Source organism: Drosophila subpulchrella, chromosome 2L (assembly GCF_014743375.2).
Source record: "Drosophila subpulchrella strain 33 F10 #4 breed RU33 chromosome 2L, RU_Dsub_v1.1 Primary Assembly, whole genome shotgun sequence".
NCBI lineage: Eukaryota > Metazoa > Arthropoda > Insecta > Diptera > Drosophilidae > Drosophila > Drosophila subpulchrella.
The window spans coordinates 5,794,298-5,815,593 of NC_050610.1; the positions used below are offsets into that span (position 1 = coordinate 5,794,298).

The following is a 21,296-nucleotide window of genomic DNA, read 5'->3' on the forward strand; positions in this document are numbered from 1 at the left end:
TGGGAGATATTATGACTTAATTGCAAAAGCGCAAAAACTCTTCCGATTTGGCATTTCTTTTGTCTCGACTTTTTGCTGTCAATTGAGAACGAAAATAATTTAGCGGAATAACAGCAACAACGACGTGTTGTGCAATTGCAATTGAAATAGCAAATGCAAGCAAAGTGCAAGATATTTTTAATGCAATTTGCTTTAAAAATAAACGGGTACTTGATGGGTTAAGGGGAGTGTGGCAAGAGGGGGATGGAAATGTGGAGGGGGCAGACGACGGACACGCATGCCTTCCACTCTGCCGGTTGCACATGTGTCGCTGATATTTGAAAATCCGCTCTGGAGCACTGAAAAAAATTTCAAAAGTTCGATTGGAATTGAATTTTTAATATACCCATTGCGATTGGCAACATTGAACAATTTCTGTCTAACAGAATTTAGAAAGCTATACGAACTTGGAATTAAAAATGATAATGATAAGAGTATATTGTTTTAAGGATCAATAACTTGTATACCCTTGCAGATGGTACAATGATTTCAGTCAGAAGTTTCCAACGCAGTGATGGAGACGTTTCCGACCCCTTAAAGTATATATATTCTTGATCAGCATCATTAAACGAGTCGATTTAGCAATGTCCGTCCGTCTGTCCTGTCTGTTTCTACGCAAACTAGTCTCTCAGTTTTGAAGTTACCGGGATTAAACCTTTCCAAAAGTCTTATTTCTATTGCAGATACTGTATAAGTCGGTACGACCCGAACAACAATATCCTTTAGCTCCCATAGGAATGATCAAAAAAATAATTTCTAAGGAATGTAGAATAAAATAGAATTTCGGTGTTTTTGACATATGTATTAACTTATACTCTTAGGTTGTCTCATCATATCATATTTTTAAATTAAAATTTTCCTATTTGAAAATTTGACTTGATTTGTTATAACGGAGTTATATTAGAGTTAATAGGTTTCTTTAAATTAATTTAGATTATATGGGATCGTTTTCTCATGTTAAGCTATAATTACGTTTTAGATTCGAAACAATCTTTGAGTTCAGCATGAGGACAAGCAAACAACATATTACCATTTTGGTAACAGTGGAATCATGAACTTAATAGTAAATTATTAGCATGATATACGACATTTTTAATATTGATCAGCTATAATCAATATTTACTTATTTAGTAGTCAGGCCCTAACTCGCATTTTTCTCTAGTGTTCTGACAACATGTTTGTGTGGGTTAATACATGTATTTGTGGCCCCAATGGCATCTCCATGTCACGCTCTCGAGCGTATCGACGCAAACAATTTCCACTTCCGAATGACACAGACAAAAAGCCATATCAAACAGAAATTCAAAAAATACGAAAAAAAAAACATAATAAAAAGGAAAAGGTAATGTGCCAATGACAGTGGCAAACAGTCCCCTCAAAAGTCCGACTGTCAATATTATTTAACAATTAAAAGAACATAAACAAACGTTGCCCAAAGCGAAACGGCAATAAAGACAGCGAGCTAAACCGCCGACAGATAAGAGGTCACAAGTTGAGATGAGATTGTTCAATTTGAAATAGGAGGGCAGGTACCAACGTTAGGAATAACCTGTCTGTGCTTTCAGCTCTCGGTAATAATTATTCAAAATAAGATAAGAAAATGTAAAGCTGTTTTGTTAGGTAAGCAATGATAATGCCTTTAAAAATATTCATGAATGGATTTATTGACAATAGCAACACAATTAAATGCCATAGAAAGATAAGGAACCCTAATGACAACAAATAAATAAAAACTATATATAGTAATCAAATAATACTCTTTGGGTAAGAGTAGTATGGAATACCAAGTAATTAAACCATATTAAATGGAAAAATAGATAACAATCAGAAAGAATACATTGTAAGATAATGAAAACTGGGTCGGGAACGGCACATAAACGCTGTCAACTAAAAAATTCCCATTAGCTTTCACAAAATATTTGTCCACTTATTAAACAATTTATATTTAAATGACAAAATAATGAATAGAAAGATGAGTCATCTTGAGAACGAGTAAATGGACCCACTTTTCGAAAGGGTAGACCGACAAAAACTTTGTTTGGGGCTAATTGCAATCGCTTTAATGGGGAGTCGCAAGCCATTTGAGATAAGAGAGGAAATTTGTTTTTCACTGCCGCCAACGGCATTTCAGTTGACTGTTGTTATTGCGCCTGTTTTTTTGTTGTATATAGGGCCGGCTATTACTTGGCTATTTACAAACAAACAGACAACACGCCTTTGTGTTTGTGTAAACACCGCGGAAAGCGAACGAGCATTCCAGGTAGGTTATTTATGTCCAGCGGTTATTGAACACCCCCCAATACAATTATCAATCTGTAGTAATATTGCCATTGATATGCTGATATCGTGTAATCAATTAACTATTTATGTTCTGACGAAGACGTATGAATAGTGGAAGCGAATCTTAATGCACAGCATGTCTATTGTTTATAGAACCCAATTCATAGCTTCATATGCTAATTTTAGATGGCACATGTAGTCACACACAATAGCCATTAGATTACACAAATATTTAAGCATCTATTGTTGCTGAAATTTGTCTAAAAATACCTAGACCTTAACCCTCTTGTTTACAAACATCAAAAACAAGCATCTGCGCAATTCCTTTAATTTCTGATTTATTTAAAAACTGCCTAAATGTAAAGCAGTATTCATAATAACATTTATTTTCAGGAAGATAACTAAGATAACTTAGTGAAAGCTGTAAATAATACATAAACTTTGATTTGCAAAAAAGTTCAATGACATTCCAAGCATTTAAATGTGTTTTAAAACTCGAACTGATACAAATGAGTCACAAGCAACAAAAATATTAATGGAACGCTTAGTTCAAGTTCTTGACCAAATACGATAACAAGTTTTGAGATTATGTCGATTCTTTCAGGTTTATTACTCTTAAAACCTTTTATCTGTTTACGGTAAGCTGCTGTAAGATTCTTTATTCCATAATCCCCATATCAGCGACATAAAACGGGAAGGGTTAACGAACAGAGAGCAACCAAATTCTTTTATTTATTTTTGTTCATCTCCAAGTTAGATACTTTTGACCTTCTCGATTCAGTAGAGACCGTTACCGAAACCTATAAATAAGCATTTGGAACGGGAAAAACGGCAATAGGAGTCCAACGAAAACATCATTCATCACGCTGACAGCGAATTAGAATCGGTATTCGGCATTCTGTTTGGTTAGATATACATTTTCAGCCGATCGAAAATGCTCGTGTTGCGGGTCAATGCCAATAAGAAAGTCGCGTGCAAAACGGTTTACGAGATCGTATTCTCGGGTTTCATATCTGGTTTGCACGATACAGAATGTGCTCCATGGTATGGTGTATTCATGAGCATGAGGCCTCTGCCTCTGCCTCTGACAATTTTGTTTACATTTTTGGTGAGCCTTTTGTTGTTGCTGCCTCTGCCAGAGATTTTCTAATAAACCATTTCAGAACCGGTTTTCGGGTTTGATTTCGTGAACGGTTTTCAGTTTTCAGTTTTGGTGGCTGCCACAAAGAGGAAGAGGGCATCAAATTTCAGGCCCCGCATACACACACACACCGAGTAAACGCTGAAAATTGGGCAGAAAAGCTTGTTTTAAACAAAAAGCGAAGCTCTTTCTTTCGAGGAACAGAACAACAACGGCCCGAGCGACAACACTTTCAATGGCCCCGGTCCGCTTGAATGGGCATTTTGGCAACAATAATCCTCGCACGGGGGTTGATGAGGAGGTTGCCTCATAGATTTTCGGCCAGAGATTAGCATAAAGCACTCCAAACAAAGGCAACCACAAGTCCAGACGCTGCCGATAAGGAACAACAATGAAGGTGTGGATACAATTGCAGCGATAAACATGTTTAATCAAAGGATTGCCATCCGTTCTTCCCGACATGACATTCAATGAGTTCAGTCGGTCCTCCCAAAGTCATGGTTTCGTACCATTTCCTGACTTCGAAACCTATATCTCTCTTTGTATGCATTATTTATAACAGATTTGTACACTAATGTTTTCAGAGACACGCCTCTGAAACTCCCATAAAAACCATCTACACTTAAACTAAATTCAAAAGTAAAGAGTTTACAAGACAAGGATTTTTAATGGTCAATAAACTTGCAAAATATAATAATAATATGTTAATATTTGAATTGATTGCAACTTAAAGTAGTCATAACATGAGTGTGCTATGAGTCGCTTTATAAAAGTCCAATGATAAAAACCTTAAGAAAAAAATACAATTCTATTAATTGTTTATTTTCAGTGCCTTCAAAACTATACCTTACTACTACTATATAGTCCATTTGCTTTAAAGTTTAAGAAGCTTACGATTTATTAACACTTAATGTTACATTTGAGAGCAAAAAGATAATAAAAATGTTATGGCGAAACTTATTATTAACAGGAGGAAAAGCACGAATTTTAATTAAACAACAACTGCTTAAGTGTTGTATATAAATCTTCGTAATTTAAAATGGTATAATTAAACTGTTAATTGCCATTAAATAGAAAATATAACTGCCCATAGTATATGCAAAAACGAAGTATAAACAGGTGTTCAAGCAAAACACTTTGATTGGTGAGAAATGTGTTTCAATACAAGTCAATCATAATCATATAGGCGAAATTCTATACCTAAAACCGCTAAAAAACGGTAGTACTACAGAGAACTTCAGAGTTATAGGATTCTATCCCTCCTCTTGATAAACACTAAAAGTAGTTCGACTTATAGAGGCACTCACCTTCAATGCAGACCACATGATCCCGGATGGACTGGGCTATCCGGGCATCGGCTAACGGCAGCAGATCGATCATATCGTATATGGCATAGATCGATGGGTGGACGCTCTCGAATCGCTGGATCTCCTGGCGGATGGCCAGCGAGTTGCTGATGAGCGGCTGTGGAGGATGGGCCATCAGGATGGATGATGATGAGGATGATGCTCCAGAGGCGGAGGCTGCCCCAGGGGTGGGCGTGGCATGGTTGTGACGCTGCGTGGGCGGCAACTGGTTCTGGAGAGGATTGAGCAGCTGATTCTGGACCTGCTGCGGATGCGGATGCGATAGCGCGTGCGGATGCGAATGCGGATGGTAGTTACTCATGGCGGGGGCGGCAAAATCGAGAGTTAGCTAAATTTTTAATTAACTTAATTTACTGGCACACACACTCGACACGCACACACACACACACACACGCCGCACACACTACGAAAAAACGATGGCACAATTTTCCCAAACGAACAACATTTTCCAATAACAACAATCGGGGCAATAATGCGCTAACTCGGCCGATTTTGGGGGCAGTTTTCAGTTCACTAGATCGATTTTGCACCTGCACAAACAATCAAAACACTTTTGTTTACGATATTAGAGTGCACTTTATAATGGCATTTCAACTTTATTCAATTTGTTATCCAATTAGGTGTTTTTTCTCGTTTTTTTCGATTGTTTTGCTTTGATTTAACAGCGAAATGCGAACATTTACTACGAAACCAACAGAAAAGTGCGAGAATTTAAGTCTAGCGCAGCCGAGTATGTAGAAGTATGTAGCTACAAGGCACAACAAACCGAGCGAGAGAGCACGTACAGTGGTCTCCCGAAATAGCAAACATTGCGTTACTTCAAATACTTGATCAGTTTTCAAATAAAATGATTGCTTGTTGTCAAGGTACCGCCTGTTTTGTAATAGTATATTTTGTTAAAATTACAATAAACAACATGAATTTATGACATATTTAAATTGTTTCACCATTTCGGAGTGACCACTGTACATTTAACTTACTAGAAAATGCCAAAAACGCCTAGTACAGAAATCCCCCAAATTCGTATATACCAAATGCTTTTAGTTGCGATAGGGTGAAACATTTAAACCAATTAATTTCAGTTTTCTGAACTGTACTTAAAATATAAAGAATTTTCTATTACATATTTATAAAATTAAGGTTTCCTTTTAATTTTTTAATTCAATTTTATATCGCTTGGAACTTTGTAATTCAGTAAAAACTAAAGTATTTATCAAGGGGTATTCACAAGGACGAGAAATGCTATTTTTTAAGTTCATTCACAATTTATATTTTATTTTTAATACATAAAGTTTAAGAAATTTAGCTTTTTATGAACGCGTTTTACCACACTGCCGTTTTGCAAAACGAAAACCAAAATGAAATCCTTGGCAACTCTGAAGCTGTCGATTTTAAAGCAGCTGATTATCGATAATACCTACAACGCATGTCGTAATCGTATTTTATTAAAAATTCCCTTAAAATCAATTAAAACTTTAATAAAATGGCCCAAAGTAGGCTGGAAAAGATCGGCACCATCTTCACAAGGTACTTACACATCGATATAATATCATCCCTATTCTAAAAACCTGATTTCTTGCAGAGTTCAGGGTCTGCTTCGTGGTGGAGCCATGAAAACGGAAGATAAACCCATTTGGTACGATGTTTACGCCGCTTTTCCGCCAAAACTGGAGCCCCGATTCGACAGACCCGCTCCCGAGATCCCAGTGCGCAATATATTCTATGCCGAGGATGTGGTGCGAGCGTATGTAATCTACAAAGATCCGGCTTTTTTCAATTTCTCATGTTTCCACATATCTCGACAGGAAGCTTCACAAGCAGAATAAACCCCAGGAAACGATATCCTTGTTTGACCACAAGCGCAGCACGCAGTCGCAGCAGTTTGTCCAGATCTACCAGGACTTGAAGGCACAGGGAGCCCTGGATGAGCAAAGGATCTACGAGACCGCTCTGGACCTTCTGGCCGAGCAGCGCCAACAGTCCCGACTGGAGGCCTCCACGGAGGATTCCCTGCCCGAACAGGACGCCGAATCCAAGACCCAATTACTAAGTGACTTCAAGGAGGCTGTGGAAAGCCAGCAGACCAAGTCGCCATCTTCTCCAGCTCAACCCAAAGCGAAAAAGGACGCGGGCGTGGGCATTAACATAGACAGCTTGTTCAAGGATTAGGCGGACAATCTTTTATAAACTTAAAATAAACTTGTTATATATCAAACGGCCAGTGCATCGTTCTGGGATTCGTGGCTGAGCTGCGTTTGCAGGTTGGACAATTTGTTCTTCAGTACCTGCACGCCCATAACCACGATATTCTCGGGCTTCAGGGCGCCGGAAGATTCGACGTTGAAGAAGAACTTGTTCGGCTTGGCCTCCCAATTGTAGGGCGCCTCGTACTGATCGTCCTCCAGCTCGGTGTGCTCGCTCTTGGGCCACTCATCTGGTTTGGGATACAAGGTGTGTCGCATGGAGTTGTCGGGGTCATACTCGAAGCACACGCCCGCTGTGGGATTCCACTTGGCGTGCTCCTTGCCGAATCCCTTCTTGGCGTAGGCACGCAGCTTCAGCTCCTGCCCCTTGCGCAGCTTGATGATCAGAATCTCATCGTTGCTTTCGCCATACTCGTTGTCCTCCTCACCCTGGTTGCGCGACGTCACGGGCAGGACCTTGGCGTTGCTCGACTTGAGATCAGCGGTGGTCACGTGGCGCGTCTGCTCCTCGCTGCATTTGACGTCCAGGGTAAACTCCACGCTGCACTCGGGGCAGAAGTCCAGGCAGATGCAGTCGCGGGTGTACTGTAGCCGCTCCACCACGTCGTCGGAGATCAGCGGGATCAGGCCGATGCGGTGGGCCAGGAACTCGTCGGAGAGCACCGTGGAGTTGGCCTCCAGTTGCACCCAATCGATGGCCAGCGTCGGCGTCTCCGCGATGAACACGCGCCGCAGGCTGTTGGCTACGCTCAGCTCCGTGTCCTCCAAGACGAACTTCACGTTGTCGTCGGTCAGCTCGGTTATCTGCACGGACGGCTGGTTGGCGTACGGCATTGTGGCTTTGTTTTGGTAAAATAAAAGAAAAACCACGAAAAGCGAAAATGCTCGCCGAGAAACAGTGATGGAAGTGCACCGATAACAACCGGCGATAAGTCTGCCGATATCGATTCATGTTTTGAGCTAGTGTTGCCAAATAAGTTTTTCTAGCCCGATTTCTATTTATCAGTGAAAATAGCTATTATTTCCAAAATACTTATACGGGTATTCCTTAAAGTGTGAAAAAAAAACATATTGTTAATTTATAGAGAAACGCTCATTAAAGGACAACAGTTTCAATATAGTTAAATTAAAAGTTCAAAATTGTTTGTTACACTTCTATCTACTTTCCAATAAGATCTGGCTACTTTTGAATTCTTACTTCCATCACTAATGTGAGCCTGTGAGAATGTTGCGCCTGTTGAGTAAACGTTTTTATTGCAAAATTGCAACTAAAGCGAATGAAAAGGCCAATAAATTGGACTTTAAGCAGCTGACGCATCCCACCAAGGTTCCCCAGACGCCGGTGGATACGGAGTTTCCCGACACCAGCTCCTCTGAAATCGAGATCGACACGAAAACCATACAATTGCTGGAGCGGCTGTCCCTAGTGGATCTGGATAGCGAACGGGCCCTGGCCACGCTGAAGAGCAGCATCCAGTTCGCGGACAAGATAGCCCACATTGACACGGAGCACGTGCGTCCATTGTACACGGTGCTGGAGCAGCAGCAGCTCCAGTTACGCAACGACCAGGTGACCGAAGGCGACTGCCGGGCGGAAGTGCTCCGGAACGCCAAGGTTACGGACGAGGACTACTACGTCTCCCCGCCGGGCAACATTCCGCTGGAACAATGAGCCGGTTACAGCGGTGCTTCAAGTCTTTGGCCTCCGCTGGCTTCTTTCGCAGCCAGGACGACAACAAATTAGAACTACTCTCTCATGGAAGGGAGTATGCTAACTTACTACAACAGCACTGGCTGCGACTGCGACCCCTGGCTGCTCACCTGGGGGACACCAGCGAATCCAGTTCAACATCCAACCAGCAGCGTTTTTCCTTCCCCCAAAGCCAGCAATTCCGTACAAATTTCCAAAAACTCCTAGATGATCATCCCCGGAAAGCTAAATGCCCCACTCTTCTGAAGCACCAGAGCACTTGCTCCTCTGCCCATCGCAATCCCCTCTTCGAGATAAAGTCGCCTTCGCTACTCCTAACCACAGACTTCCTGGTGGAACCACATCGTGCCCTGGAGCACTTTTACAACATGCAGCGCGAGAGCAAGATCTGGTGGATGCGGCTGTCGTCGAACCCCAGTCGATACCGCATTGTTGCCTGCGATTTAGGCGAGGATCTCAATCCCAAAAACTATCAAGCCATCGACATTCGGTCGAGCTACGGCGAAGCGGGAGAAGTGACCGTGGAACAACTGAGTCTGGTGAGGATTGAAGACGACAAGGACTTTCGTCTGCCCGATGCGCGAACAGGCGAATCTGTGCAACCGACTGTCATACGATCTGTGATTGGGCTGGAAACTGCCACCTGCGGTAAAAGGTCTTAATTATAAAATATTTATACATTGCTATATCATCTATATTTAAGCGCTTCTCTTGGATGGCTGTGATCATGGTCGAAATGAGCAATCCCTGCTTCTACATCGCGTCTTGGCGCCGTACCAATGTGGAATTGCCTGTGTAGAAAGCGACTCCGAGCTGTCGAAGGACTTGGCCGATCTTTGTCTTCACCTGAAGCATGTTATTAACCACGCGGGTCTGCGCCTCTGTCAAGGCAGTGGATTTGCTTCGACCAAGGATGCTTCTCATCTAGCCGAACACCTGCTGGAATCGGATATGCTGGGCGTACCCTATACACTAGTTTTAAGCGAAAAAACGCTAAGAAACGGGCTGATGCAGTTGCGCAGTCGGGACACCAGACTGGCGGAGACCATACACATAAGCGATGTACCGGACTATTTATTAAATATATTTAAAAACTGAAACAAATGGCCTACATAAAGTCGCAGAGATACTGGCGGACATTGAAGCCCACAACCTTACCAATCTGTAGGACAAACTCCAGGCCAATGGTACACTGCAGCCGAGCAGAGCCATCCATGATATTTTGTTCGCCGGAGACGAAGCTGAGCAGCTTGAGGTGCACTAGCGTTGAGATCTGGGAGAGAAGATTGCAGGTCAGGCCCACTTTCTCCTCCAGAATGGCATAGAAAATGGCCAGCAGTCGGTCGATGGTGAAGGATTTGGGTCCCAGCGTGGTGGACATTTTGTCAGAGGTCTGCAAAGAGTTGGCAAAGTTAGAACAAAGGTGAAGAACGGGATCCTTGCTAGCTTGAATAACCCACCTTGGCTCTGGCGTTCACAGTCTGCATCCGCTTGCGCTGTTTGCCGTGGTGCTTGACGAATAACCGCTTGTCCTGATTGGCGGCGTTGTGGCTGGCCAGAAAAGCGGCGATGAGCAGGTACTTGGCATAGTAGGGGAGCTCCAGCGATTGCGCCATCTTGCGAACGCTCTGATCCTCTATGGTGGTGAAATCTGCGGCCTCTTCGGGCGGTTTCTCTATACGCATATAAATCTGAGTGAGCGCGGAACGCAGAGGACCGGCTATATGTCGCCAGAGTCGGGACACATCCGTGGCCTCCACAGATCCATCCAGTACAGGCTCTAGATAAATGGATAGGCACTTCCTGGCCGTCAACTGAAGCTCCGGAACATCGCGACAGGCTTTGTAAAAGACGCTCAGAAATAGATTGAGGTAGTTGTTGTAAAATTCTTCCGTCACTGCTTCCTTGCAAATCTCCAGGCGCTTACTATCCTGACCAAACTGGTCCAGTAGTTGACTTCGCACCTGGGCGAAATCAGATCCCAGGATCCGCTGCGTTTCTGCCTTGTTGTACTGGGCCAAGTGAAGACTAATGACCTCACTCAGGCCGGTCTTGTTGTAAAACTTTTCGAAGGGAAGTTGGGACAGGAGGATAACGCACAGATTGAGGCTAGTAAGCTGTTGTAGCTGAAGGAGAACGGGCAGCACATTGGCATCCATGTCTCGCAAGCGTTCAGCATTATCCACGGCGATTAGGAAGGACTTTGAATCCGAGGCGCAATGCCAGCGACGCAGCTGCTCCACGAAATCCAGCATGTTGTCCGCCTTAAGGGAATCCCCTTGTTCCGGTGCCAGCGAATCAAGCAGGATCTCCAACATGATTTTCGTGGTGTAGCACTCGATGGCATTCAAATGTGCGGTACGGACTTTCTGCCTTTTTGCGCATTCCTTGAGAAAAGCTCTGGTCAGAGCTGTTTTCCCGGTTCCACTGTGCCCAAATAGGTAAATAGCCGAGGGATAGGCCTCCCTGGAGTCTCCTATCAGCTCACCCAGGGTGGCAATGGCCGCCTCCCGACAGGGAAACAGCGTCTCCAAGGATGAGCAAATGGATTCCATTGAATATTAATTTGTTTGGTTTATGTAGAGAGCAATTGCTTGGCCGACCTTCCGCGGAGGCAATTGCTAAGTAAATGTGAACAATGCCAGTTTAATATAGAACTTAACTTTGGATTCCTTGACAAAATTAAGGACCAATTTGTTATTAAAAATATGTTTACAAGCGCAGTTCAGTATGACCATAGAAAAGCGCGCCAATCTATCAGCTGCGGTATATATCTAGTATTTTGGTGCACTTCCAAAGTACTGGTATTATTTCGATAAGCTTTCAGTTATTGAAACACATATCGATGTTTTCAAATCATCGATTTTTGTTCCAGCTCTAATTTCGGGTGATTAATTTTGTGCATTACTTTTCCAAAGAGTTTTTTCCACAACGCTTTGCTCCTCCTGCCCAGGGAAACCCAGAATCCATCCTAGCAACGCCAGCTTAATCGTGTAGACGGCCCAGAGTCCGCGATTAAAACGAGAGCGAAGCGCAGCCAGCGGAAACAACGCCCACTTGGTCCCAGCGAAGTGAAGTCCGAAATCCGGCGAACCAAACCGAAGCAGCTACGTGTGTGGTTGGACGAACACTCCGCATTCCGAGCGCATTTAGCCACCCACGATGGCCGAAACCTACACCTTTGGCAACTCGCTGGCCTCCATCACCTGCCACGCGTGGAACAAGGACCGTACCCGTAAGTGCCCACACATTACTCACCCGGAACCGTGACTCACCCACTGACCCACCCCGCAGAGATTGCCTTATCGCCCAACAACCATGAGATCCACATATACAGCCGGGAGGGCAGCGACTGGAAGCTGGCGGACGTGCTCAACCAGCATGATCTCCGCGTCATGGGCATCGACTGGGCCAAGAACACCAACCGGATCGTGAGCTGTGCTGCCGACCGGAACGCCTATGTTTGGACGCAGGGCGAGGATGGCAAGTGGAAGCCAACGTTGGTGCTGCTGCGCATCAACCGGGCGGCCACATGCGTCAAGTGGTCGCCGGCGGAGAACAAGTTTGCCGTAGGATCGGGCGCTCGACTGATCTCCGTGTGCTACTTCGAGTCTGAGAACGACTGGTGGGTGTCGAAGCACATCAAGAAGCCGATCCGCTCGACGGTCACTTCGCTAGACTGGCACCCAAACAACGTCCTGCTGTTGGCCGGCTCGACGGACTACAAGGTGCGGGTCTTCTCGGCCTTTATCAAGGACATTGAGGAGCCGCCCACGCCGACGCCGTGGGGCAACCGTAAGCCTCTTGGCCAGTTGATGGCCGAGTTCCGTAACTCGCAGACCTCTGGCGGCGGTTGGATCAACAGCGTTAGCTTCTCCAGCGACGGCAACAAGGTGTGCTGGGTCGGCCACGACAGCTGTGTGAGTATCGCGGACGCCACGAATGGCAACACGGTGATCCGCTGCCGCACCGGCTATCTGCCCTTCCTGTCCTGCGAGTGGGTCTCGCCCACATCCGTCGTGGTGGCCGGCTACAGCTGCGTGCCACTGCTTTATAGCCTGACTGCCGATGGAAAGCTGGTGCTGAGCGGCAAGCTGGACAAGTCGCAGAAGAAGGAGTCGAGCGGCATTACCGCTATGAGGATCTTCCAGTCGATGGATCGCAACATGCGCACGGAGAACACGGACACGGTGGTCGACTCGATCCACCAAAACGCAATCACCAGCGTGCGGTTGTACGCCGGCGACAAGTCCAGCGCCACTAAGGTGTCCACCTCGGGCGTCGACGGGCAGCTGGTCATCTGGAACGTGGAGCAGGGCGGCATCAATGGAGGCATGCGCAACCTGCAGATCTAGTTCGGCCCGCAACGGTCCAGCGTTACGTGTTATTGTCTGTTAGCGAGTGTGTTGGCCTGGCCAGGAGCGCAGTATTTGCCAAAATGTTTTCCAAAATCGCTTTTCCCATTGTTCTGTACCGTGCGAAAGCCTTTTTACATAAATTAACCGAAGAGATTGTTCTTTTCCCCCCACTTCCATAATGGTTCCGAAAGTCTGTGTGTGTGTTTTAAAGTGTTTCACCTTTATAGCAAACTGAATAAAATGTTTTTTATTCGCAAAATCAAATGGAGGTGTTTTTAAAAAAATTAAGGGTCCTGGAATGAGGTTGGGTATTTTGTTGGGCTCCAAACATTTATTTTTCTTTTTTGTTATATTTGGTAGAAATAAGTAATGTTTATTCCGCATAACTTTATATTTATATTAAAAAAATATTTATAATTGAATTTTAACGGAAATAAGTTACGAAAATATTTCAATGTGACCGCCGCGCAGGCGCATAAAAATACCCAAATTTCCGGCAGTCTTTCGGAGGAGTGAGTGGCCGCCAGCTGGACTTGTGTCGCTTGAAAGGATGTTTATTCCAGCTAAACTAAAATGCAGCTCCACCTAATTAGAAAGTACGCCAGCAAGCTCGGCCGGGAACACTATCCCAGCAGTAACCTGAAGATCTATCGCCGGGTGAAGCCTCTGCCAAAAGTAAACAAACCAAAGAAGCCGGAGAATGCGGTGGGTCAATTGGAATATGCGGAGAATCTGGTCAAGGTGCAGATGATCTCGCGGAATCTGCATGCGCAGCTGTTTCCTCAATCCCCTCGCAGCATTTCGGAGCAGCAGGTGACCTCCGCCAAGGTCTACAAGGACGAGTTGCGCCGGCATGGGGTGGATATCGAAAGCTGTGCTCCTGTCCCTGATGTCCAGCTGAAACTGCCTCCCTTGAGGGGCGCCAACATCGCGGAGCACTTCCTCAACATAGCCAAGGAGCAAGTGCAGGCGTACGAGGAGCTACTCCTTCCACTGGTCCAGTGCCAGGAGCTACCAAAGCGCCCGAAACGATGGGCATTCTTCGCCGGTTGGACAGCCTACGATCCCGACGATGGAACAGCTACTCCGGTGGATCAGCCGCTGGAAAAGGGACTCATCTTCGATGTGGAGGTGTGCGTCCGCGAAGGACAGACTCCTGTTTTGGCCACCGCCGTCAGCACCAAGAGATGGTACTCCTGGGTGAGTCCCAAGCTCACAAAACACCGCATGAGTATTCCGAAAACGGAGCCCCTGGATGTGGACACGGACTCAGAACGACCTCACCACTCTTCCGATGAACTCATACCCCTGGGAACCAGTGGACCTGGACTAATAGTTGGTCACAATGTGTCATATGATAGAGCGCGCCTCAAAGAACAGTATTTGATCGAGGACACTGGCACCCGGTTCGTGGACACCATGTCGCTACACATGTGCGTCAGTGGAGTGACCAGCTACCAGCGAGCTATGCTTAAGTCCAAGAAGGAGCCGGCTCCCGAGGATCTGGGGTGGCTTGAGCAGAGCTCCCTCAATAGTTTGGTGGAGGTACATCGCCTGTATTGCGGCGGAGAGCCGTTGTCCAAGGAGCCCAGAAACATTTTTGTGGAGGGAACTCTCGATCAAGTGCGCCAGAGCTTCCAGTCGTTGACCAACTACTGCGCCGGCGATGTGGAGGCCACGCATCGGGTGCTCCAAGTCCTGTATCCCTTGTACGCCGAGCGATTTCCGCATCCTGCATCGCTGGCTGGCATGCTGGAGATGGGCTCCGCCTATTTGCCCGTGAATTCCAACTGGGAACGATACATCCGTGAGGCGCAGCTTACGTACGAGGATCTCAGCATCGAGGCCAAGTACCATTTGGGGCGCAGGGCCGAAGAAGCTTGCTCTTTGCTGCTGGACGATCAGTATCGCCAGAATCTGTGGTTGTGGGACGAGGACTGGAGCGTTCAGGAGCTGAAGTTAAAGCAGCCGCCGAAGCGCAAGCCTTTGCCAAGGGAGGAGCGACAAGATACTGGAAATACCGCTGAACAGCGTCGCCTGCAAGCCAAGTTCCAGCACCTCTACGATCAGCGATCTCTGCTCCCAGCTCGAAGACCACTGCTTCCCGGATATCCCTTGTGGTATCGCAAACTGTGCCGCAAGCCTCCAAGCAAAAAGGACGACGAAATCCTGGAGGACGAGGAAGAGTCGTGGTCCCCGGGAGCCACTGAGATCAGCACCGGCATGCAAATAGCCCCAAAGCTGCTTTCCCTCTGCTGGGAAGGCTATCCACTGCATTACGAGCGGGAACAGGGCTGGGGTTTCCTGGTCCCTTTTCGCAGCGATGCAGAAGGGGTAGACCGATTGCCCATGGATGAACTCTTGGCCCGTTGTCCAGTGCCGGAGTTTGCTCGGCAGTGCGCCTCAAAGGCCGAGAGTGATCTGGCCTTGGATATGCTCCCCGGTCAGGTAGAACAGCATCTGGGAAAGCGGGAGCACTACAAAAAGTTGTCTCAGAAACAACAACGCCTGGAAACGCAGTATCAAGGTGGGTTTTGTAAATTTAACTACCTGCAAGAACGTTAACTTATTTATATTAAAGGTTCTGGAGTCTGGTGTAACAAGGTCCTGGAGGATTGTTGCTTCTTTCTCAAGCTGCCCCACAAGAACGGACCCTCCTTCCGCGTGGGAAACCCTCTGTCCAAGGACTTCCTCAACAAGTTCTCCGAAAACGTCCTGAGCAGCGGAGATCCTGCTTGTCAAGCTGCCGCTCGCGTCATCGAAATTGCTCGCATGATGTCGTACTGGCGAAACAATCGGGATAGGATCATGGGCCAGATGGTGGTCTGGCTGGATGCTCAACAACTGCCGAAAGAACTCAGTGATGTCCAGCACTTGTCCTACGGAGCCATTTGTCCGCAGGTTGTAGCCTGTGGCACATTGACACGCCGTGCCATGGAGCCCACTTGGATGACGGCCTCTAACTCGCGGCCTGATCGACTGGGATCGGAGCTGCGATCCATGGTACAGGCACCACCGGGATACAGACTGGTAGGTGCCGATGTCGACTCGCAGGAACTGTGGATCGCTTCCGTGCTGGGCGATGCTTATGCCTGTGGTGAGCACGGGGCCACGCCCCTTGGCTGGATGACTCTCAGTGGCAGCAAGTCTAATGGCAGCGACATGCACTCTATCACCGCGAAGGCAGTCGGCATTTCTCGAGATCACGCCAAAGTGATTAATTACGCCAGGATCTACGGAGCTGGTCAGATGTTTGCGGAGACACTGCTTCGTCAATTCAATCCCACGTTCAGTGCTTCCGAAGCTAAGGCCAAGGCCATGAAAATGTTCTCCATCACCAAGGGCAAGCGGGTGTATCGGCTGCGAGAGGAGTTCCACGACGAAATGGAGGACAGGGCGTAAGTAGTCCCCTTTATTTATACAAAAGCCACTTCAATGAGATAGAATTAAAATTTCTACACCGTCTTATACAGATACAGCAGCTACGAAGCTTCCCGAATCGCCATCCAGCGGAATCGCACCCTGTCCGAGGTATTCTATCGTCCCAACTGGCAGGGTGGCACCGAGAGCGCCATGTTCAATCGCTTGGAGGAGATTGCCACGGGTCCCCAGCCCCAAACTCCATTTCTGGGAGGACGCCTGAGTCGCGCCTTGGAAGCGGATGGCGGCCTCGAGCAGGAACAACGTTTCCTGCCCACTCGCATCAACTGGGTAGTGCAAAGCGGAGCCGTGGACTTCCTTCATCTGATGCTGGTCAGCATGCGATGGCTGATGGGGCCGCACGTTCGCTTCTGCCTGAGCTTCCACGATGAACTGCGCTACTTGGTCAAGGAGGAGCTGTCGCCCAAGGCTGCGCTGGCCATGCACATCACCAACCTAATGACGCGGTCCTTTTGCGTTTCCCGCATTGGACTCAAGGATCTTCCCATGTCGGTGGCCTTTTTTTCGTCCGTGGAAGTGGACACGGTGTTGCGCAAAGAGTGCAGCATGGACTGCAAGACGCCGTCGAATCCGCATGGCCTGCGTATCGGCTATGGGATTCAACCAGGTCAGAGTCTGAGCGTTGCGGAGTCGATCGAGAAGGCCGGTGGCAATGATGTCAGCCAGTGGCCTTGGATTAAACAGAGTTAGCTCGGAAGTACCAAAGTTAATTGGTTCTTGGAATGTTTAAGAGAGCCCTAAGTGTGATTAAGTTAAGTATTTCTAGTTCCTCTTAAGTGTTTTCTAAGGCAACCAGAATTCAATTTTAAAATGGTTCTATAAGAAATTTTTCCGCTATGGAGCACTTGATTTCATTCGTTTTAAAAGAGTTATCTGAATTTCTGACCTAATCTTTTGAAGTATCTTGTAGATACCATCTACCTCACTGGATAAATATGATAACTAAGTTGTTGTTGAATTTTTAGTTGTTTTCCAGCTCCCAATAAAAGAGGATGATTTAATCTAAATCAAATGACCTATAAATATGTATTTTTGTTCTTTGTTTTAGATAATACTTAACATCCGAAAAAATATACAAACGTGAGAAGTTAACCATACACTAGAAGATATAGTCGGCATAAGCCTAAAGAGAATGTTGTCAACACTTAACCTCATAACATGCTTTCGCTTCGATTTACAAATTTTCGGCCAGCGACTCGATCTCGTCCAGGAAGTAGGTCATGTCCGACTCCTCCAGACAGGAGTTCTGCAGCACCAGGCGGAAGAAGTTGGGCAATTGTCGCAGCGGCTGATAAGTGATCATCATGGAGCCCTTCTTGATCATGCCCTCCTTAACTTTCGGCGCCACCTTGTGCAGCCGGTCGTAGAATTCCCGGTTGCGCTCCATTTGCCGCAGACCGGGCGGTACATACCAGAAGCTGATGTTGGTGCACTCGGGACTCTCGAGGACCAGCTCGAACCCAGGGCGCTCCCTCACCTTGTCGGTGAAGAACTCGGCCATGCGGAAGACCTTCTCCACATGCGCCTCCAGTCCTTGAGTGCCCTTGGCTTTCCACATGAACCAGAACTTGAAGACATCCGCTCGCCGACCGCACTGGATGTGCTTATCGCCGGTGTCAAAGGAGGTGTCGTAGAACTTGTCCTTCTGGAACAGATAGGTCGCATTGGTCGAGTGGCACTGGGCCAGCACCTGTTGGTGACGCGTCAGGAAGGTGGAGCACTGCTGCGAGGCGGCCAGCAGCTTGTGCGGATTCCATGTCACCGAATCGGCCCTGTCAAGAAAACACAAACCCATCTTCAGCATCTCTCCCCAAAATCTCCTCACAGATCAATCTCACCGTTCAATGCCACTGAGCAGATGGCGATACTTCTTGGACATGAGGGCACCGCCGCCCCAAGCCGCATCCACGTGCATCCACATGTTGTACTTCTTGCAGATCTCCGAGATCCCAGTCAGATCATCGAAGGCGCCCAGAACGGTGGTTCCGGCTGTGGCCGAGACCATCAATGGCTGCCAGTCGTTCTCCAGGCACTTCTTCACCTGATCCTCCAGGTCGCTCACCCGCATCTTGCCCACCTCGTTGGTGGCTATCTTGCGCACATGCTCACTGCCGAATCCCATAAACATGGCCAGCTTCTCCACTGAGTAGTGGGCATCCTCCGAGGTGAAAATGATCAGGGGTTTCGCGTTAAAGAGTCCGTTTTTCTGGAGATTAAAGCAGATGAAAGAGTCTTAACATTTTTATATTGTACTTTTTTAAAGTTCCACTTCACTACTTTTAAAAATCCTTGATCCATTTTAAAGAAATCTTAGGTTTTTTAGTTTCCCATGACGCGTAAATTTAAACAGATGGCATTTTTACTATGTTTTATGTGATATATGGTGTACTTTAAACACTTTCTGAAAACTTCATGAGAATTTTTGAAACATGTATTATTTTGCTCATTAACTAGTCACTCTTCTAGTTAATGAGCAAAATAATACTTCTAGTCAATCTTCTAGTTAATGAGCAAAATAATACTAGTCACTCTTCTAGTTAATGAGCAAAATAATACATGTTTCAAAAATTCTAATGAAGTTTTCAGAAAGTGTTTAAAGTACACCATATATCACATAAAACACAGTAAAAATGCCATCTGTTGTCGAAAAACAATATATTTGAGGTAATGACACAGAAATGTTCTTTGTGTTGTATCTTGTCTGAAAATTTAATCATCCTATCGTTGATAAAGACATGTGGCGCTTGAAAACTTGAAATGCGTCTATAGTATGACTAAATACTATTTTTTTAAGTTATATGTCACTCCGCTAGGAAATAAGCGAGTCTGCCCAGTTTTTTTTTTTTCAACAGAGTAATGCGTTACTTTGAATGGTTATCCTTTTTAAAATATTTGCATCTTAATAGAACCCACGTAATTTTCAAATCACTTCAGCTAATTTCACATCAGTGATTAACAATTTTAAATTCTAATTAACAAAAAAAACTATTGCTTGCTTTTCATATTCAGTTAAGCACTTTTTAAGTGCTAACGAAATTTTAAACCTATGTATGTAGACCATCACTGTCACTAGGGTTTAATCAACACTTTAAGAAACACTCCGTCGTATTTGTTATTATTTAGATTTTTTCGTCATCATTGCTATATCTTTGGGAACTTTCGGTTTCACTTGCTTATATGACAGGTATGACTAACGGATCTGCCAGCAGTGTGGCGCCCGTCACTTGGCACACGGTGGAAGTGGATTGGACTTCCGTGTGGACTGGCGGTAAACCACTTGGCTGCGATCGGGCACTCACCTTGGACTCGGGCGAGTGTCTGTAGCGGGCGCAGCTGATTGCATAACCGTTGGCTATCGAGCCGCCAGGACAGAAGATGCCATCTCCCTGGCCGCCGTTGGGGAAGCCCACGATGCGACGCATCTCGGCCAGCACTTGCTCCTCCATAAGGGTGAACAGTGGAGCCACCTCGTACGTGTACACGCTGGGATTGAGGGCATCGGTTAGCCACTGACCCACCAGGGCATACGGGTCCACACCCGAGTACAGCTGGTTGATGAAGTAAGGATGACCCGTCTTGACCGAGAAACGGATCGTCTCCCTCAGGAGCTCGCGCAGCTTGTCCTGCGATTCACCCTTCTCCCGCAGCTGGAAGTCGAAGAGCTGGCGCAGCTCCGCTGGCTCGTGCCACTCGACGACCTTGGAGGAGCGATTGGTGCCCTGGAAGACGGCCAGCTTGATGATCTCGTCGACGCAGGCCCGGATGAAGCCCTCGAACTCCGCCGCCGGGTGGCTGGCCACAAAGCTGGATAGATCATCCTTCGCATCCGTGATGCCGTTACCATTGGTGGCCAACATTTTGCTGGCCGTCTCGAATGCGACTGCGGAGGCGGAATCAGCCGGTGACGACGTGGTCGCCAATGAGTTAACCGCTGCCAAATCATCGCCACTCGTACTGTAAGGCTTAAATATAGATTCCTTGAAGTGATGTGTGGGGAAGTTCTCGCTGGCCAGCATTTTGTTGGCTCTCGTCTGATGTTTATACTGTAAAAGACTTGGCTAGCGCTGTGATCTGTGATGACTGCAGATGCAATAGGTGGATGTTGCTGCTGTTCCTGGTCCTGTTGCTGCTGCTACGGCTGCGGATTGCACTTGACAATGATTCTGAATGATCTGCTGGCGAACTGAATGAACGGGCGCTGTTGTTGCTGCTTTTATAAAAGCGGCTCGACGATTCGACGAATCAGAATCCGAAACCGAACGCCGCTTACATAAAGACAATGCCGCTCCGCTCGAGACCCGAGCGATCCCGGGCCTCTCGTGGCTCCGTCGTGGCTCTGTTCTGGCTGGGACACCTGGGCGAAAGTGCCTGGTTCCCGATGGCAGTGCAGAGATCTCTTCGAAGGGATTTCCCCGGACCACTCATCCCAGAATTACGAGAATTGCTGTCGGGGAAGGGCGAGATATTGCAGGTAATTGGCTGGCTAATTGAAATGCTCATGTAATACAATTATGTAGGAATGATTATGCGCAGAGGTCTCTGCCGGCTGCCATAATCTTCTCCAGCAATTTTCCGTGGGGGTTTCTCTCTCATTAGCCGCAATCAAATATGCATTAAATGCAAATTCATTGACTAATTCTTTGGCCAATTGTTGTGTAAATTGCGCAACTGAAACGTGATATCGGGAAAACAAGTTGGTGTAGGTCGTCGCCTAGCTTCCGATAATTGCCACCTTTTTATGTTGGTCAAGTTGAA

At 46.5% G+C, this 21,296-nt stretch overlaps 9 protein-coding genes across 9 annotated transcripts in view; 5 read left to right on the forward strand and 4 right to left on the reverse strand.

Annotated features, from left to right (window-relative positions):
* Positions 1-5,550, reverse strand: part of LOC119548690 (centaurin-gamma-1A) — a 57,073-nt gene extending 51,523 nt beyond the window's left edge. Inside the window, exon 1 of the mRNA XM_037856152.1 lies at positions 4,768-5,550. Coding sequence (XP_037712080.1) covers positions 4,768-5,128 — 361 coding nt within the window. The 5' untranslated portion in view covers positions 5,129-5,550. The remainder of the gene's footprint in view (positions 1-4,767) is intronic.
* A 658-nt stretch (positions 5,551-6,208) lies between these two features.
* Positions 6,209-7,042, forward strand: LOC119548491 (probable 28S ribosomal protein S23, mitochondrial). Its single transcript, XM_037855766.1, has 3 exons — positions 6,209-6,354; positions 6,410-6,571; positions 6,633-7,042. Exons 1-3 carry the CDS (start codon positions 6,311-6,313, stop codon positions 6,994-6,996), a joined length of 570 nt encoding a protein of 189 aa, XP_037711694.1. The 5' UTR covers positions 6,209-6,310; the 3' UTR covers positions 6,997-7,042.
* LOC119548490 (DNA-directed RNA polymerase II subunit RPB3) lies at positions 6,985-7,945 on the reverse strand. The gene has a single exon (XM_037855765.1). The coding sequence runs from the start codon at positions 7,863-7,865 to the stop codon at positions 7,038-7,040; it is 828 nt and encodes a 275-aa protein (XP_037711693.1). The 5' UTR covers positions 7,866-7,945; the 3' UTR covers positions 6,985-7,037.
* A 273-nt stretch (positions 7,946-8,218) lies between these two features.
* Positions 8,219-8,733, forward strand: LOC119546871 (glutamyl-tRNA(Gln) amidotransferase subunit C, mitochondrial). The gene has a single exon (XM_037853477.1). The coding sequence runs from the start codon at positions 8,257-8,259 to the stop codon at positions 8,701-8,703; it is 447 nt and encodes a 148-aa protein (XP_037709405.1). The 5' UTR covers positions 8,219-8,256; the 3' UTR covers positions 8,704-8,733.
* Positions 8,676-9,842, forward strand: LOC119546870 (DNA polymerase subunit gamma-2, mitochondrial). Its single transcript, XM_037853476.1, has 2 exons — positions 8,676-9,390; positions 9,446-9,842. Exons 1-2 carry the CDS (start codon positions 8,700-8,702, stop codon positions 9,838-9,840), a joined length of 1,086 nt encoding a protein of 361 aa, XP_037709404.1. The 5' UTR covers positions 8,676-8,699; the 3' UTR covers positions 9,841-9,842.
* An 8-nt stretch (positions 9,843-9,850) lies between these two features.
* LOC119546868 (origin recognition complex subunit 5) lies at positions 9,851-11,471 on the reverse strand. The gene is made up of 2 exons (XM_037853472.1): positions 10,203-11,471; positions 9,851-10,135 (listed from the first exon to the last, which is right to left on the reverse strand). The coding sequence occupies exons 1-2, from the start codon at positions 11,295-11,297 to the stop codon at positions 9,851-9,853; spliced, it is 1,380 nt and encodes a 459-aa protein (XP_037709400.1). The 5' UTR covers positions 11,298-11,471.
* Positions 11,472-11,562: 91 nt separating this feature from the next.
* Positions 11,563-13,290, forward strand: LOC119546869 (actin-related protein 2/3 complex subunit 1A-B). The gene is made up of 3 exons (XM_037853475.1): positions 11,563-11,629; positions 11,696-11,977; positions 12,037-13,290. Exons 2-3 carry the CDS (start codon positions 11,905-11,907, stop codon positions 13,095-13,097), a joined length of 1,134 nt encoding a protein of 377 aa, XP_037709403.1. The 5' UTR covers positions 11,563-11,629; positions 11,696-11,904; the 3' UTR covers positions 13,098-13,290.
* A 322-nt stretch (positions 13,291-13,612) lies between these two features.
* Positions 13,613-17,544, forward strand: LOC119546442 (DNA polymerase subunit gamma-1, mitochondrial). Its single transcript, XM_037852717.1, has 3 exons — positions 13,613-15,627; positions 15,682-16,498; positions 16,574-17,544. The coding sequence occupies exons 1-3, from the start codon at positions 13,674-13,676 to the stop codon at positions 17,229-17,231; spliced, it is 3,429 nt and encodes a 1,142-aa protein (XP_037708645.1). The 5' UTR covers positions 13,613-13,673; the 3' UTR covers positions 17,232-17,544.
* On the reverse strand, positions 17,538-20,731 carry LOC119546443 (cysteine sulfinic acid decarboxylase). Its single transcript, XM_037852718.1, has 3 exons — positions 19,841-20,731; positions 18,380-18,747; positions 17,538-18,313 (listed from the first exon to the last, which is right to left on the reverse strand). Exons 1-3 carry the CDS (start codon positions 20,555-20,557, stop codon positions 17,716-17,718), a joined length of 1,683 nt encoding a protein of 560 aa, XP_037708646.1. The 5' UTR covers positions 20,558-20,731; the 3' UTR covers positions 17,538-17,715.
* Positions 20,732-21,296: the final 565 nt, after the last annotated feature.

Coding starts and splice junctions, on each gene's coding strand:
- LOC119546871 (XM_037853477.1), top strand. CDS start 8,257: ATGTTGCGCCTGTTGAGTAAACGTTTTTATTGCAAAATTGCAACTAAA.
- LOC119546868 (XM_037853472.1), bottom strand. CDS start 11,297: ATGGAATCCATTTGCTCATCCTTGGAGACGCTGTTTCCCTGTCGGGAG. Junction 10,136..10,202: donor CTGTGAACGCCAGAGCCAAG/GTGGGTTATTCA, acceptor AACTCTTTGCAG/ACCTCTGACAAAATGTCCAC.
- LOC119546870 (XM_037853476.1), top strand. CDS start 8,700: ATGAGCCGGTTACAGCGGTGCTTCAAGTCTTTGGCCTCCGCTGGCTTC. Junction 9,391..9,445: donor GCTGGAAACTGCCACCTGCG/GTAAAAGGTCTT, acceptor TCTATATTTAAG/CGCTTCTCTTGGATGGCTGT.
- LOC119546442 (XM_037852717.1), top strand. CDS start 13,674: ATGCAGCTCCACCTAATTAGAAAGTACGCCAGCAAGCTCGGCCGGGAA. Junction 15,628..15,681: donor CCTGGAAACGCAGTATCAAG/GTGGGTTTTGTA, acceptor TTTATATTAAAG/GTTCTGGAGTCTGGTGTAAC. Junction 16,499..16,573: donor GACGAAATGGAGGACAGGGC/GTAAGTAGTCCC, acceptor CGTCTTATACAG/ATACAGCAGCTACGAAGCTT.
- LOC119546869 (XM_037853475.1), top strand. CDS start 11,905: ATGGCCGAAACCTACACCTTTGGCAACTCGCTGGCCTCCATCACCTGC. Junction 11,978..12,036: donor GTGGAACAAGGACCGTACCC/GTAAGTGCCCAC, acceptor CCCACCCCGCAG/AGATTGCCTTATCGCCCAAC.
- LOC119548490 (XM_037855765.1), bottom strand. CDS start 7,865: ATGCCGTACGCCAACCAGCCGTCCGTGCAGATAACCGAGCTGACCGAC.
- LOC119548491 (XM_037855766.1), top strand. CDS start 6,311: ATGGCCCAAAGTAGGCTGGAAAAGATCGGCACCATCTTCACAAG. Junction 6,355..6,409: donor ATCGGCACCATCTTCACAAG/GTACTTACACAT, acceptor GATTTCTTGCAG/AGTTCAGGGTCTGCTTCGTG. Junction 6,572..6,632: donor GCCGAGGATGTGGTGCGAGC/GTATGTAATCTA, acceptor ATATCTCGACAG/GAAGCTTCACAAGCAGAATA.
- LOC119546443 (XM_037852718.1), bottom strand. CDS start 20,557: ATGCTGGCCAGCGAGAACTTCCCCACACATCACTTCAAGGAATCTATA. Junction 18,748..19,840: donor GACACTCGCCCGAGTCCAAG/GTGAGTGCCCGA, acceptor TTTAATCTCCAG/AAAAACGGACTCTTTAACGC. Junction 18,314..18,379: donor CTGCTCAGTGGCATTGAACG/GTGAGATTGATC, acceptor TTTTCTTGACAG/GGCCGATTCGGTGACATGGA.